Genomic DNA, 14,694 nt, shown 5'->3' on the forward strand with positions numbered 1-14,694 from the left:
TCTGCAGGTGCAAAGAAAATATTTTTTTCAGTTTATTCAATTATTTCAATTCAATAACTAGTTCAGTCAAAGTTCAAAAACCATTTGGAGTTGAAAAAGCAGGAAAACTTGTTTTCCTCTTTCAATCTATTAATAAAAACTAGGTATGAGAGGGTTGAAATCTACTCATTCTAAAATCTTGAAGACCAGAAAAATCAGTTCAATTCCCTAACTACTACTTTTGTTTAATAAGTTAATTTTAAATGCAAAACATATTCTGATAAACTTTTTTTTATTTTATATCCAGCACATTTAAGGTAGTTTTTTAATTAATAAAAACAAAATTAAAAAGCAGCTTTTGTGAATTTTTAACTGAATTTGAATTTCCATCCAAATTGAACCAAATCACAAGTAAAAAATTAATCATTATCTGCTTAATAAAAATGTAAAAAGTAAAAATCTGAATAAATGTCTAAGCTATACGATTGCTTAAATAAATGTGTATAGATATAGCATATCCTCCTGGTTGGCAAAAAGAAGCAACAGATTTCATGTACAGGCTGTATTTAGTTGCAAATCAACATGTTTTAATGTTTACCAACAATGAGAATCAACATCTCTTTATGAAAATAACTAAAAAATACAAATGCAAAGCAAGATTAAAATCAATTATTTAAATCAAGGTTTCCTGCATGCTGATTTAAAGCATGATTAAAATTAGTGATTTAAATCAATCCACCCTGCTGGGTCTTTTATGCCCTGCATAACCTGTGGGTATCGATGCCAGGCCCCTCTAAGGGGAAACTGAGATTCTTGGGCCTCCCCTGTGCTTCAGAGAATGTCTCATTCTGACCCAGACATCCTGGTCAGCATCTTCCCGCATCCAGTGCCTTGGAGACGGGGTGTGCTGAGAATTTGCTGTCTTGAGATCAGTAGAGGGCAGGGCTCTTATGGGCTTTCACTCTTAGGACAATCCAGCCACTTTGCCAGCAGGAATGATTCTGATTCTGATTCAGAGGTGTTGGGCTTTGCTGGCTGCGTGGCATAGACCTGATACAGGCAAACCTGTGATGCTTCTTATTGCAGGCTGAGCGTGTGCGGCAGACCCAGAAATTCTGTGACCCATCAGCCCCAGCCCTTCCTTCCCTGACACCCATAGCTAAGTAACTGTGGAGCCAAGGCCATATGTACAGTTGGAGGAAGGAATTGACACAATTTTATTCAGTTAGCTTTTATTGGCAGGACAGGCTGTACAAAAAAGCTAGACTGCTCAGGTCATAGATTCATAGATTCTAGGATTCATAGATTCATAGATTCTAGGACTGGAAGGGACCTCGAGAGGTCATCGAGTCCAGTCCCCTGCCCGCATGGCAGGACCAAATACTGCCTAGACCATCCCTAATAGACATTTATCTAACCTACTCTTAAATATCTCCAGAGACGGAGATTCCACAACCTCCCTAGGCAATTTGTTCCAGTGTTTAACCACCCTGACAGTTAGGAACTTTTTCCTAATGTCCAATCTAGACCTCCCTTGCTGCAGTTTAAACCCATTGTTTCTGGTTCTATCCTTAGAGGCTAAGGTGAACAAGTTCTCTCCCTCCTCCTTATGACACCCTTTTATATACCTGAAAACTGCTATCATGTCCCCTCTCAGTCTTCTCTTTTCCAAACTAAACAAACCCAATTCTTTCAGCCTTCCTTCATAGGTCATGTTCTCAAGACCTTTAATCATTCTTGTTGCTCTTCTTTGGACCCTTTCCAGTTTCTCCACATCTTTTTTAAAATGCGGCGCCCAGAACTGGACACAATACTCCAGCTGAGGCCTAACCAGAGCAGAGTAGAGCGGAAGAATGACTTCTCGTGTCTTGCTCACAACACACCTGTTAATGCATCCCAGAATCATGTTTGCTTTTTTTGAAACAGCATCACACTGTTGACTCATATTTAGCTTGTGGTCCACTATAACCCCTAGATCCCTTTCTGCCGTACTCCTTCCTAGACAGTCTTTTCCCATTCTGTATGAGTGAAATTGATTTTTCCTTCCTAAGTGGAGCACTTTGCATTTGTCTTTGTTAAACTTCATCCTGTTTAACTCAGACCATTTCTCCAATTTGTCCAGATCATTTTGAATTATGACCCTGTCCTCCAAAGTAGTTGCAATCCCTCCCAGTTTGGTATCATCCGCAAACTTAATAAGCGTACTTTCTATGCCAATATCTAAGTCGTTGATGAAGATATTGAACAGAGCCGGTCCCGAAACAGACCCCTGCGGTACCCCACTCGTTACGCCTTTCCAGCAGGATTGGGAACCATTAATAACAACTCTCTGAGTACGATTATCCAGCCAGTTATGCACCCACCTTATAGTAGCCCCATCTAATTTGTATTTGCCTAGTTTATCGATAAGAATATCATGCGAGACCGTATCAAATGCCTTACTAAAGTCTAGGTATACCACATCCACCGCTTCACCCTTATCCACAAGGCTCGTTATCCTATCAAAGAAAGCTATCAGATTGGTTTGACATGATTTGTTCTTCACAAATCCATGCTGGCTATTCCCTATCACCTTACCACCTTCCAAGTGTTGGCAGACGATTTCCTTAATTACTTGCTCCATTATCTTCCCTGGCACAGAAGTTAAACTAACTGGTCTGTAGTTACCTGGGTTGTTTTTATTTCCCTTTTTATAGATGGGCACTATATTTGCCCTTTTCCAGTCTTCTGGAATCTCTCCCGTCTCCCATGACTTTCCAAAGATAATAGCTAGAGGCTCAGATACCTCCTCTATTAGCTCCTTGAGTATTCTAGGATGCATTTCATCAGGCCCGGGTGACTTGCAGGCATCTAACTTTTCTAAGTGATGTTTAACTTGTTCTTTTTTTATTTTATCCGCTAAACCTACCCCCTTCCCATTAGCATTCACTATGTTAGGCATTCCTTCAGACTTCTCGGTGAAGACCGAAACAAAGAAGTCATTAAGCATCTCTGCCATTTCCAAGTTTCCTGTTACTGTTTCTCCCTCTTCACTAAGCAGTGGGCCTACCCTGTCTTTGGTCTTCCTCTTGCTTCTAATGTATTGATAAAAAGTCTTCTTGTTTCCTTTTATTCCCATAGCTAGTTTGAGCTCATTTTGTGCCTTTGCCTTTCTAATCTTGCCCCTGCATTCCTGTGTTGTTTGCCTATATTCATCCTTTGTAATCTGTCCTAGTTTCCATTTTTTATATGACTCCTTTTTATTTTTTAGATCGTGCAAGATCTCGTGGTTAAGCCAAGGTGGTCTTTTGCCACATTTTCTATCTTTCCTAACCAGCGGAATAGCTTGCTTTTGGGCCCTTAATAGTGTCCCTTTGAAAAACTGCCAACTCTCCTCAGTTGTTTTTCCCCTCAGTCTTGATTCCCATGGGACCTTACCTATCAGCTCTCTGAGCTTCCCAAAATCTGCCTTCCTGAAATCCATTGTCTCTATTTTGCTGTTCTCCCTTCTACCCTTCCTTAGAATTGCAAAGTCTATGATTTCATGATCACTTTCACCCAGGCTGCCTTCTACTTTCACATTCTCAACGAGTTCCTCCCTATTTGTTAAAATCAAGTCTAGAACAGCTTCCCCCCTAGTAGCTTTTTCAACCTTCTGAAATAAAAAGTTGTCTCCAATGCAGTCCAAGAATTTGTTGGATAGTCTGTTCCCCGCTGTGTTATTTTCCCAACATGTATCCGGATAGTTGAAGTCCCCCATCACCACCAAATCTTGGGCTTTGGATGATTTTGTTAGTTGCTTGAAAAAAGCCTCATCCACCTCTTCCACCTGGTTAGGTGGCCTGTAGTAGACGCCTAGCATGACATCTCCCTTGTTTTTTGCCCCTTTAAGCCTAACCCAGAGACTCTCAACACTTCCGTCTCCTATGTCCATCTCTACCTCAGTCCAAGTGTGTACATTTTTAATATACAAGGCAACACCTCCTCCCTTTTTCCCCTGTCTATCCTTCCTGAGCAAGCTGTACCCATCCACACCAACATTCCAATCATGTGTATTATCCCACCAAGTTTCAGTGATGCCAACAATGTCATAGTTGTATTTATTTATTAGCACTTCCAGTTCTTCCTGCTTATTCCCCATACTTCTCGCATTTGTATATAGGCATCTAAGATACTGGTTTGATCTTTCCTCCCAGTTTTTTCCTGACTCTCCTTTCTCTCTGCCAATATAGCCCACACTCCCTCTTGTTTCCGACTCATTTCCCCGGTCTCCATGTTCCCCACTTACCTGTGGGCTTTGCTCACCTGTCCCCGTCGAACCTAGTTTAAAGCCCTCCTCACTAGGTTAGCTAGTCTGTGTCCGAATAGGGTCTTCCCTCTCCTCGAAAGGTGAACGCCATCTCTGCCTAGCAGTCCTTCCTCGAATAGCATCCCGTGGTCTAGGAAGCCAAAGCCCTCCTGGCGACACCATCTTCGCAGCCAGGCATTCACCTCCATGATGCATCTGTCTCTGCCCGGGCCCCTACCTTTAACAGGAAGAATTGAAGAGAATACCACCTGCGCTCCAAACTCCTTCACCCGTGCTCCCAGAGCCCTGTAGTCACTCTTGATCCGCTCAGTGTCACACCGCGCAGTATCATTTGTGCCCACATGGATGAGTAGCATGGGGTAGTAGTCAGAGGGCCGGATAATCCTCGACAATGCCTCCGTAACGTCTCGGATACGGGCCCCCGGCAGGCAGCATACCTCCCGAGATGAAATGTCAGGGCGACAGATGGGCGCCTCCGTCCCCCTCAGCAGAGAGTCTCCGACCACCACTACCCTACGTTTCCTATTCGCAGTGGTGGCAGCAGACTCTCCAGCCTTAGGGGTACGAGGCTTCTCCTCCTTTACTGTAGGCAGTGATTCCTTCTTTCCTGTATCAAGAAGAGCATAACGGTTACCTATAACCACGGCAGGAGGGTTCGGAGCAAGGGTGGAGCACTGCCTGCTGCCAGAAGTAACCAGCTGCCAGTGTCCACCCTGAGCCATCTCCTCCTCCACCAGTGGTGTATCAGCAGTCCTGTGTACTGGGACAGCTACCTCAGCTGTCTCCACATGGACACTGTCGAGGAATTGCTCATGGATACGGATGCTCCTCAACCTAGCCACCTCCTCCTGTAGCTCTCCCACCTGCTGCCTGAGAGATTCCACCAGCAGGCACCTTTCACATTGGATGGTCCCCCCAGTCTGGATATCAGTAAGTGGAAATTGCAAGTTACAGTCTTTGCAAAACCACACCAGGATCTGGGTAGAGGCATCCATGCTTAGGCACTCTGTCTGGCTACAGGCACAGGTGGAGGAGACAGCAGCAGTGCTGGCACAGGTGTTGCGGGTCTTCCTAACCATCGTAAGCCTCCCTCTGTCAAACTCCCGTCTGCAGCCCCCTGTCAGCTGAAAGGGTTGTTTAAGCAAACAGTTAGAATGTAGTTGCTTTATAGGTATTAAGGGGAATCAAGAGAAAACAGATGGAACCGGCAAGGGACCCTCGCCCCCTTCCTGCTCCCTTCCAAACTCCCTTGCGAAACTCCCTGTTAGCAGCCCCTGGTCGCAAAGCTCCCTGGTCGCTTGTGCGCTGCTTTATAAAGCCCTGGCCTGTATGAATGCCCCGCCCACTGATTAAGGCTCAGCCACTTACCAGAGGCTTCTAGCTTTCAAACCTTCCTTTGAAGCTCACAGCTTCCAACTGCCAGCCACAGCACACGGTCCTTCAAACAACCAAAACAAACAAACAGACTGACAAACACAAGCTCAGCACACAGCAAGTAACCCTCAAACACAAACAAACACACACTACAGACAGTCACTTACCCCAAAAGGTTGCTGTATTGCTCCTCCTTCACCTGGAGAACTCCCTTGCAGGTCTTTGCAGGGCAGGTCCGCTCCCCTCAGGATGGGATCACTCCCAGTGTCTGGGGCTTGATCCCCCAGGGCCAGACGTGTGTCATTCCTCAGCTGGTGGCAGGTGGCTCTGCTGTGTTGTTCTGTCTCCCGGTCAGGCGCAGATTTTCCTTGTCTCTCTGCAATGAGACATCTCTTATGATTCTGGGTATTTGAGGAAATCTCTTCCTTGCACTCCCTCATATTTAGGATGTGTGGGGTGGAAAGTGTCTGTGTCTCAGTCTCTCCTCTGTCCTGCTAATTGCACAGTTGCTTCTTTCTGGGTTCTGACCAGGCCTTGTGGCTCCCAGTTTGCACCTGGTTCTCAATTTGGTGGGAGTCTGCCTTCGTTTTACCATGTCACTATGGCAAAAGATTATCTGGTCTCACTTTTCTGGACAGGGACCTGGCACAGTCCAGCGTGTGGCTGTTCTTGATTTGTTCTTCCCAGTGACAGGTGTGATGGTGTTTTAAGCATTGGTCGATCACACAGGCTGAAACAAAAGGCTGGTGCTTCCAGATGAGAAGTACAGAGAATTCGGCGTTTGTTTGAGGTATGGCGATCCCTGTGCGTGCGCTGCAATAGAATTTGGAGGCATGTCAGGCTGTTGCTGGTGATTACCTGAATGGGACAAGCTGACTGGAACAGAGGGAATTACCAAGGGAAAGTTGGTGTCAGGTTTTCTTGGCCTGCCTGTTGCAAATGGGAAGTGCTGTCTTTCCTGTGTGACCTCTGTCTCTGTTCCCTTTCTTGTACAGTCATTTGCATTCTCTCTTGATTCAGGAATACTTGACTGACTGAAATCGGCTTGCACGTCTCTCTTCCAGGTGATGAGAGTTCGGGGTCAAGACTCGTGGGTTTTGTTCCCAGCTCTGTCACTGCCTCGCACTGTGACCTTGGGCAAGTCATTTACACAGGTATAGAATAGAACTAATGATGCAAGGGTTGTGAGGCTGCAGGATGTCTGTGAAGTGCTTTGGGATCTTCAGACCAAGTGCACATTGTTATTATAATAACCAATTTACTCCTATGAAATAATTCTGCAGGCAGATGTGGTCAGGAATCTTGTGTCTGTGGAAGAGCTGATTTAATGGAAATAAATTAAGCTTTGGTCTGCCTGGAACTGATGAGCAGATTAACCTGCCAATCAATCCCCTCTCTTACAGTAACTGGCCATGAGACCATGGCTTTGCCCATTAATTCAACACTCACTGTGAGCCACTCGTGCTGGGAGTCTGTCTAGTCTTCCAGAAAGCCAGACCATAAGTGCCCCTGATTGGGTTATCGCTCTGGCAGTATTATTACTGCTTCTCCATCCTTCCCCTTCATGATTCTTTTAATTTATTAAAGGGAAAAAAACCCAGCCACTCTCAATCCCGGCTGGGATCTAACCGTGTCTGACAAATGCTGCAGGCCAGAGCAGTCTGGTTTCAGCTTGACATTTATGTGGCTTCAAACAAGAGCAATACTTTCTCCATGAAGCCAGCTGGCAGCTCAGACAAGTAGTGGGCATTGGCCATCCAGGGAGCCCAGCTAGCTCTGCAAGCAGAAATTGGTGCCCCCCAGGTGAGTGCTGTTACCCCCCTGTGTAGAGACTGGGATGCTGTGGCACTACAAGGGGAAGGGATTAGCTCAAGGTCACACAGTAGGTGAGTGGCAGAGCCAGGAATAGCACCCCGGAGCTCTGGAGTCAGGCATCCTGATCTAATCACTTGACCACATTGTCTTCACAGCTAGAATGACTGAAGTGGCCATTATTGGCCCTGTAGAAGTCGGGTGGAGACAGGAAGGTTGGTCTGTCCATCATTTGGGTATCAGCAGGCACTCGAAGGCTTGTGTGTGCAGAAGGGAGGCATCCTAGAAGCTTGTGACCTAGTTGGCTGTTTTTTTCCCCTCTGCTGTGTTTGCTGGTTGCTGCTGGGAGCGTTCGAGCTGGAAAGGTGCCCTGAGGTTGTGGCTTAATTAATTAGTGTTTGCAAAGTGTTTGGAGATGCTCCGAGGAAGGGTACAGCAGCACAGAGTGATGGTGCTGCTGCTGCCCTTGGAGGGAGCTGCCTCCAGATGTGGCTCAACCCAGCCCCAGAAAACTGTATGGGAAGGGGGAGCTGGTACTCAGGGGGTGCAGAGTCGCTAGGCAGCTTTTGGCCAGCTCACATGTGCAGTGTTTGCCCAAAAAGAGGGAAGACGTCTAAACTCACCTGCTGATGAGGGTCTATCCTGGGGATGAGCGTAAAGGGTTAGTTGAGTGCTATTGCTTCTCTGCGCCTACATAGCTGTGGGGAGCTCGGGTTCTATGAGGCTAGCATTTGGGACCTTGAGATACTGTGCCATGGATAGTTCTCGCTTGTCCTACGGGGCCAGTTTAATGGGAGCCAGAAGCTTCAATACACCTTGCAGTTTATTGAGCAAGGAGCTGATAACCCCACACTTGTTTAGCAAAGGAATTGGCCATTTGCCACCTGCTGAGATCCCTAGTGTCCTGAGGCATTGGGGGCCAACACAACTTCAGCTCAGGGGCTTGGGGGGGGAGTGTTAGTTCAGACCCAAGTGGCAGGAACTGTGGGAAGAGCCACTTTGCATTTATCCCCCATGTCCTGAGGCAAGTGTGTGGCCTGGTCTGGTTTATGGCTGACACATGCTCTTCTCTCCTCCACCCCCAGCTCAGCCTGCTAGACCCTATTTAGAGACGTGTTGTATAGTTCAAACTCTAGGCCCCGGGCAAAGGTTATGGCAGCAGCTGGCTCCATGCTGGTTAGTTAAATTCTTTCTAAGGGACATTCAATCAAATCATTTCATTCTCTTCCCCTTTTCCCCCCCGTATTGTCCCTGAAACTCTTTGAATCCCCAAGACAAGCCCCCAGAAACCCCATCCCCAAATCCCACCCAGGGAGCAGCTGCCCCTCCCTCCAGTCTGCCTGGATGTCTGATTTTGTGGGTCTTACATGTTCTTCCTTCCCCCGTCCCTGATCGCAGCTGGGGAAGGAAAGGGGGTGTTGACTCGGCCTCAGAGAAGCAGGGGATAGTGGCACTTTGGCTGGGAGGGTGAAATTGGAAGTGTTCTGCACCCTGGCGGACGCTCTGGAGGAGGCAGCACCTCCTCCCTTCTGAGTGGGAGGTAGATGCTCAGCCACATGACGTGTCTAGAGTTGGCTCTCATTTGCTGCAGCTCCCTCCCCTCCCTGCACTGCCGGTTCAGTTTTGTCTACAAGACTCCAGAGGAAAAGTCAGGCGGCCCCAGGGACTGATTATTATGAGGACAGGGAAGACACAACAGCCAGTGCCATCTCCGTAGGATGAGGTGAGGTATGTGCAGCTGTTCCCTGCCCAACTCCCAGCATGCCAGTGATAGCACAGGCAGAGGCAGGAAGAGGATGCATTAGCATCACCGGGCTTTGCAGTCTGTGTGCTGGAAAGAGCTATCAAATTTCAGTTGCCTGGGCAATAAGGCTAGCGGGACATCCGGATAGTTACTGGAATATAATCCCCGGGCACCTGAGCTCCAGGGAGATGATCAGCATGGGAGATAACAATACTTCATAAGGGCATGGCTTACCCTGAACCCCAGGGGGAGTAGAGCAGGGTTAGGGGGGACAGTTCAGCACAGGGCCAGCCCTGTGTGCTTGAGTTTCATAAATGAAAAGATCCAGTAGAGGTCCCAGGACCTGTTGCTAAAGCAGCTGTTCTGTACAAAGCATCTCCAGGCAGGAGATGAAAAAGACTCTTGTGTCTGACTGAAGCTCCAGGAGGAATTTAAGGAGGTGGACTTTAGCTAGGTCAGTTGTTAATATTCCTTTTCTTCCGAGATGTGCCCTGGACTCCTAATGGCCCCAGGGAGTCAGGGCCTCTGCGTGGGTCACATCCAGAAGATGGCACCTGCAGCAACCCCATGCTGTGGCACTGGCTTGGAGAAGAGCACTCAAAGGAGCATGGACATTGCCAAGCTGTCTCTGACTGAGTCTTTCTAGTGCTTCCTCTCCTCTCCCAAAGAGGCCAGTTCCAGCTGCTTAAGTGCATGTTTCCCTCTAATGGCCAAGTATGGAATAGCTTGGCTATCGGAAAATGTCTTCTGAAACCTAGTATCAAAGGGGTAGCTGTGTTAGTCTGGATCTGTAAAAAGCAACAGAGTGTCCTGGGGTACCTTTAAGACTAACAGATGTATTGGAGCATAAGCTTTGGTGGGTGAATGCCCACTTCGTTGGATGCATTCTGAAACCTAGTCCTCATGCTTAGAAATTAAGGGTTAATCGCTCTTATCCTGTCTAATGGAGCTGTGGGTGTTCCCCTTTGCATTGCTGGCACCACTTCCGACAGTGCTTAGCATTCCAGCCAGCATGGATATGCAGCACACACCTGTAGTGTGGCTTCGGCCTCCTCCAGAATGCAAAGTGCTGGTTCAGAGCAATTAGAACTTCTATGGGGTATTCTGTAATGTGGGAAGTGAGGAGAGAAGGAAGATTGGGAGGTGGAAATCTCTTGTGGGTGCCTCCTACTGGCAGCTTCCTGCTGGAATGTTTCCTGTGGGAGAAGACAGTGATTTGACACTGGCTCCCATCCCTTCCCCATGTGGCCTCATGGTCGTGGCTGTGGTAGCAGTAAATAGTGGTTCCCTATAGAGGAGAGGTAGGCAGGTCCACAGACCGAGCCCAGACCCATCCACCATTGGTGGCCATTGGTTCATCCACCACCAGCTTCTTGGAGAGCAGGCCCTGGGCTGCCGCGGTTCCTCTGGAGTCTCCAGAACTGACTTGCAGCTGGGGTTTTGTGGGACAGTGCTTGGGCCATCCTGCCTTAGAAACGGGAGCAGGACCTGAATGTTTGCTCCCTAGCACAGGCTGGTTCTGGCCTGTCTCTGCCCACATGGCCTGGTTGAGTGGAGGGGTTTGGCATGGGCTGGGCTGTGAGGTTAATGGTGCTGTCTCCTCGGCTAACGTGTGCTCCTGTCTCTCCCTCTGGCAGAATCAGAGTGTCTAGTGAATGGCAACCACCAGCTGTCTCTGAATGATGTCCATAAGGGGCAGGGAGTGAGGCCTCGGCCCAGCCACAGCTCCCTGGTCAGCTCCATCGAGAAGGACCTGCAAGACATCATGGACTCTTTGGTGATGGAGGACTCGAGCTCTCCCAGGAAAAAAATCTCTGCCAATGCCCAGTCCCCTGTGTCCTCAGTGATGAATGGTGGTGGGCACTACTTCTTGTCCCCACCCTTGAGCCCTGGGGCCATGTCTGTGGGCTCCAGCTATGACAACGCATCCCCACCCTTCTCCCCGCTTTCATCCCCAGCCAGCAGTGGCAGCTGCACTAGTCACTCTCCCAGTAGCCAGGAGCAGGGGCCGCCCATCCCCCCAGTGGTGCCAGTGAGATCTTCCAGCTACAACCATGCCATGCAGCCCCCACAGCAGCGGCCACCTCCACCTCCAGGTGGGGGCTCCAGCCTGGACCTGAGGGGCAGCACCATAGGCACAAGTGGGGCCCATCTTGCAGGGAGTCCCAAGATGCAAAGGAGGGCAGTGCATGGCATTCCCCTGAGCCCCAAGCCTGGCCAGAGAGCCCTGCCCCCTGAAGGCCCTGGGCTTTCAGCCTTCTCCAGCACCCGGAGAGCTGCTGAGAGCACACAGCTGGGCCATCCTAATCAGCACGTGCCCCTGGGGTCTGTAAGCCCGAGCGACTATGTAGCAGGGAGCCCCCAGGCTCAGCCTACCAACATCCCCAGCAGCCCCCGGCTGGCACCCAAATTTCAGTCACCGTCTTCTCAGAGGTTGAAAATTGTGGCTCTTCAAGAGCGTCCACCCAGCCCCTTCAGGGAGGGCAGGGAGCCCCCTGGCATTGACAGGCACCTGGCCTCCAGCCCCTCCCGGCAGGTGTTGGCAAGAGGCTTCCAGCCCCTGGAGACTGTGGGTTTCATCCACGTCAATCAGGACAGCCGCTCTCTGCAGCCCCCTGAGAGTCCCAGAATGGGCAGAAGGAGCGTGGAGAGCATGAGGGATTTGCCTCCCCTCAGCCCTTCCCTGTCTCGCCGGGCAGCACCCCTGCCCTCTGCCTTGTCTCCCCAAGCAAGGACCCCCCAAGAGAGTCCCTCACAGCAGACCAAACTGGCCAAGGAGGTTCCTGAGAGCCCTCGCATCCGGCGCAAGGCAGCCAAGCCCCTGGAGAGGCATGAAGACTTCTCCTCGTCGTCCTCCTTGACGGGGAAGAATTTGAAAACCAGGAGCCCCTCACCCATCTTCCAGGCAGAACTTGTCTCCCAGCGTAAGCCCAGCTTTGGCATCACCCTCAGCCCTGCATACAGCCTGGGATCGCTGGTTGTGCCCTCGCCCCGTCAGAGCCCCCGGGCACAGAGGAAGCTGTCAGGAGATCTGCGGCTGCCTGTGAGTACGAGGGAGCGCAAAAACAGCATTACTGAGATCAGTGACAATGAGGATGACCTGCTTGAGTATCACCGACGCCAGCGCGAGGAGCGGCTGCGTGAGCAGGAGATGGAGCGCCTGGTGAGAGGCATGGCATGCCATGGGGACAGGATGGGATGGGGTCTGGTGCGGGGTAGGGCATGGCATGGACGTGGGGCCTGGGAAGGAGTCGGAGATGGGGCATAGTGGGGGAAGCACTATGGATAGACGCTGAGCTCTAGGGCAAGGGGGAGCACTGGGTGTTGAGGGAGAAGTGAGGTCTTCTTTAGTCCACGCTCGTTGATACTGTTGCCCATTCTGAGGAGCACGGGTAATGCCACAGTGGGTAAAGCACTGGATGTTTAGGAATATCCGGTTTATCCAAGCCCCTTGCAGCAGCTGGGAAGAGGCTCTTGGTGTTGCTGGAACTGGTTACAGTGATGCTGGCTAGGTTGCTTTGACTTAGACTAAGGCTGATCAGGTCTCAGGGCATCAGTTGGTCCTTGAGAGTGTCAGGAAGGAGCTGCCATCCCACTTGGTACTGTGGGCCAGCTGCATGCTGGGCTGTTTTGCCTCCTCGCTGTGCATCATGGGAGGCAGGACACCAAACTAGCTGGGTACGTGGTCTGAACTGTGCTGTTCAATCCATTCCCTGTGGGATTTGATTCCTGGGCCCTTTCTGCCCTGCTGACTTCAGATTCACATGCTGTTTATGACTGGCTGCGTCCTCCCACAGATGGGGCTGCAATGATAGGAGCTGCCCCACTCATTAGTCTGCTGAGCAGCTGGGTAAGACTGCATGTGCCGGCTCCCCTCAGCACAGCATCCTCAGTTGAGGAGTTAATGTGCTGCGTCTCTGACCTGCATTCATCACAGCTGTAAGCTCAGATGCTATTATCTGCTGACTGTATCCTGGTCCCCTCCAGTTTCACATCATGTCTGGCAAGTTCATTGGAGCCCTGGGGGTCTGCTGTCGCCCTTGCTCCCTGTCAGAGCGGTGTTTGCTGAGAGTGAGGCACTGGCTGCAGTGACCCCTTTTCCCTCCCCCTCTGCTCCAGCTGGCATGCTGCTTTCTAGGAGCAATAGCACTGCAGTTCCTGCTATAACACCCATTACACACCCATGGCAGGGCACATAATTAGTGGTCAGAGTAAGGCATTTATTGGTGAGCCCCAGGCTTGTAGCTTGATACAGAGCCTGGAAAGCTCTTGCCTTGTGTACGTGACCTACAAGCCCCCTGCCCCCTACCCCCTCAAATGCCTTACAGGGATTTGTGAAGGGGAGGCAGAAAGCCAGCCACAGTGCCCTCCACAGGCCCAGCCCATCCCTCGGATAGGGGAGAGAGCGGAGCGCTCTGCTGATGGCCGAGGGGCTTGTGGCATTGGCTACTGGATTGCTTCGGCCTTGCACAGTCTCCAGGATGCAGAGGGTCTGGGATCTTCCTTGCTCTGGAGCAGTTGTCAAGCCCTCCACTAAGTCTGACTCTGCCCTGTGCTTTCACACACCGCTGTGGTCCTGACCCTGCTGTGCCACATACTGGTACGCAGACCACATGGCACTGGAAGGTGTATACATCATTGGAGAGCTCTCTAGTCTCTCCACTCACCTCACTGGCACTATATGTTCTTGCTGTCACAGTGACCTGGGATTTTTTGTATCCTCGGTGATGTTTTGAGTCTGACTCTTTCCAAGCCCAGATACCAGGGAGCCCAGGCAGTTGCAATAAGGGCTGGTGTATTCTTTGCATAGGGCCTTGGACTTGTACTGTTTTCAAACCCAGACCCTTTCTGCAGTGCATTTTGCTGCAGTTACGAATAGCTGCATACCAATAATGTGCATAGGCCTCTGAGTATCTGGACTCCTTGCTTATCTGGAGAGATTGGGCCTCCCTTCTGAATGCAGATAGCTGGATTATGCAGAAGCCAACATGCAATTAACCATCATAACAGGACAGGGAACCTAATGGATTCAAGTCAGGACAGTGCTGGCTGGTTATGAAGCTAAGTGATCTGCATTTATGTGGGGTGAACTGTCAATCTACAAAGCCTGTGGGTGGTATTATTGAGTCTCCATGTACAGGGTGCAGTGTGAGCCTACAGGATATTGACTGGCACAGTCTGGCCTGTATGTATAGGACTTTTCTCTAAATGCAGGCCCTCAGGATTTGACTGTATGCTCTCTGGGGGATGCCAGACTGGGACTCCAGCTTCGTGCCAAAGTAGTTAGCTGCCTATGCACTGCAGTGAGACCCTGATTTCCCCTCCCTTCCGTGCTAGGGGCCCATTCCAGCCCTAAGGACTCATCCCTGAGAATGGTCCTTCCTTCCCCCAGTACCTCATTGGTTGGGAATTGGTCCTGCTTTGAGCAGGGGGCTGGACTAGATACCTCCTGAGGTCCCTTCCAACCCTGAAATTCTAGGATTATGCCAGCCCAGGA

General features: G+C 50.0%; 1 protein-coding gene across 11 annotated transcripts in view; it reads left to right on the forward strand.

Annotated features, from left to right (window-relative positions):
* The window catches only part of PHLDB1 (pleckstrin homology like domain family B member 1), a 112,872-nt gene that overhangs the window by 55,491 nt on the left and 42,687 nt on the right, over positions 1-14,694 (forward strand). For all 11 annotated transcript variants that reach the window (XM_054049547.1, XM_054049549.1, XM_054049548.1 and 8 more), the window contains exon 6: positions 10,835-12,360. In XM_054049547.1, coding sequence (XP_053905522.1) covers positions 10,835-12,360 — 1,526 coding nt within the window. The remainder of the gene's footprint in view (positions 1-10,834; positions 12,361-14,694) is intronic.

Source organism: Malaclemys terrapin, chromosome 15 (genome assembly GCF_027887155.1).
Source record: "Malaclemys terrapin pileata isolate rMalTer1 chromosome 15, rMalTer1.hap1, whole genome shotgun sequence".
In the NCBI taxonomy this organism is placed as follows: domain Eukaryota; kingdom Metazoa; phylum Chordata; order Testudines; family Emydidae; genus Malaclemys; species Malaclemys terrapin.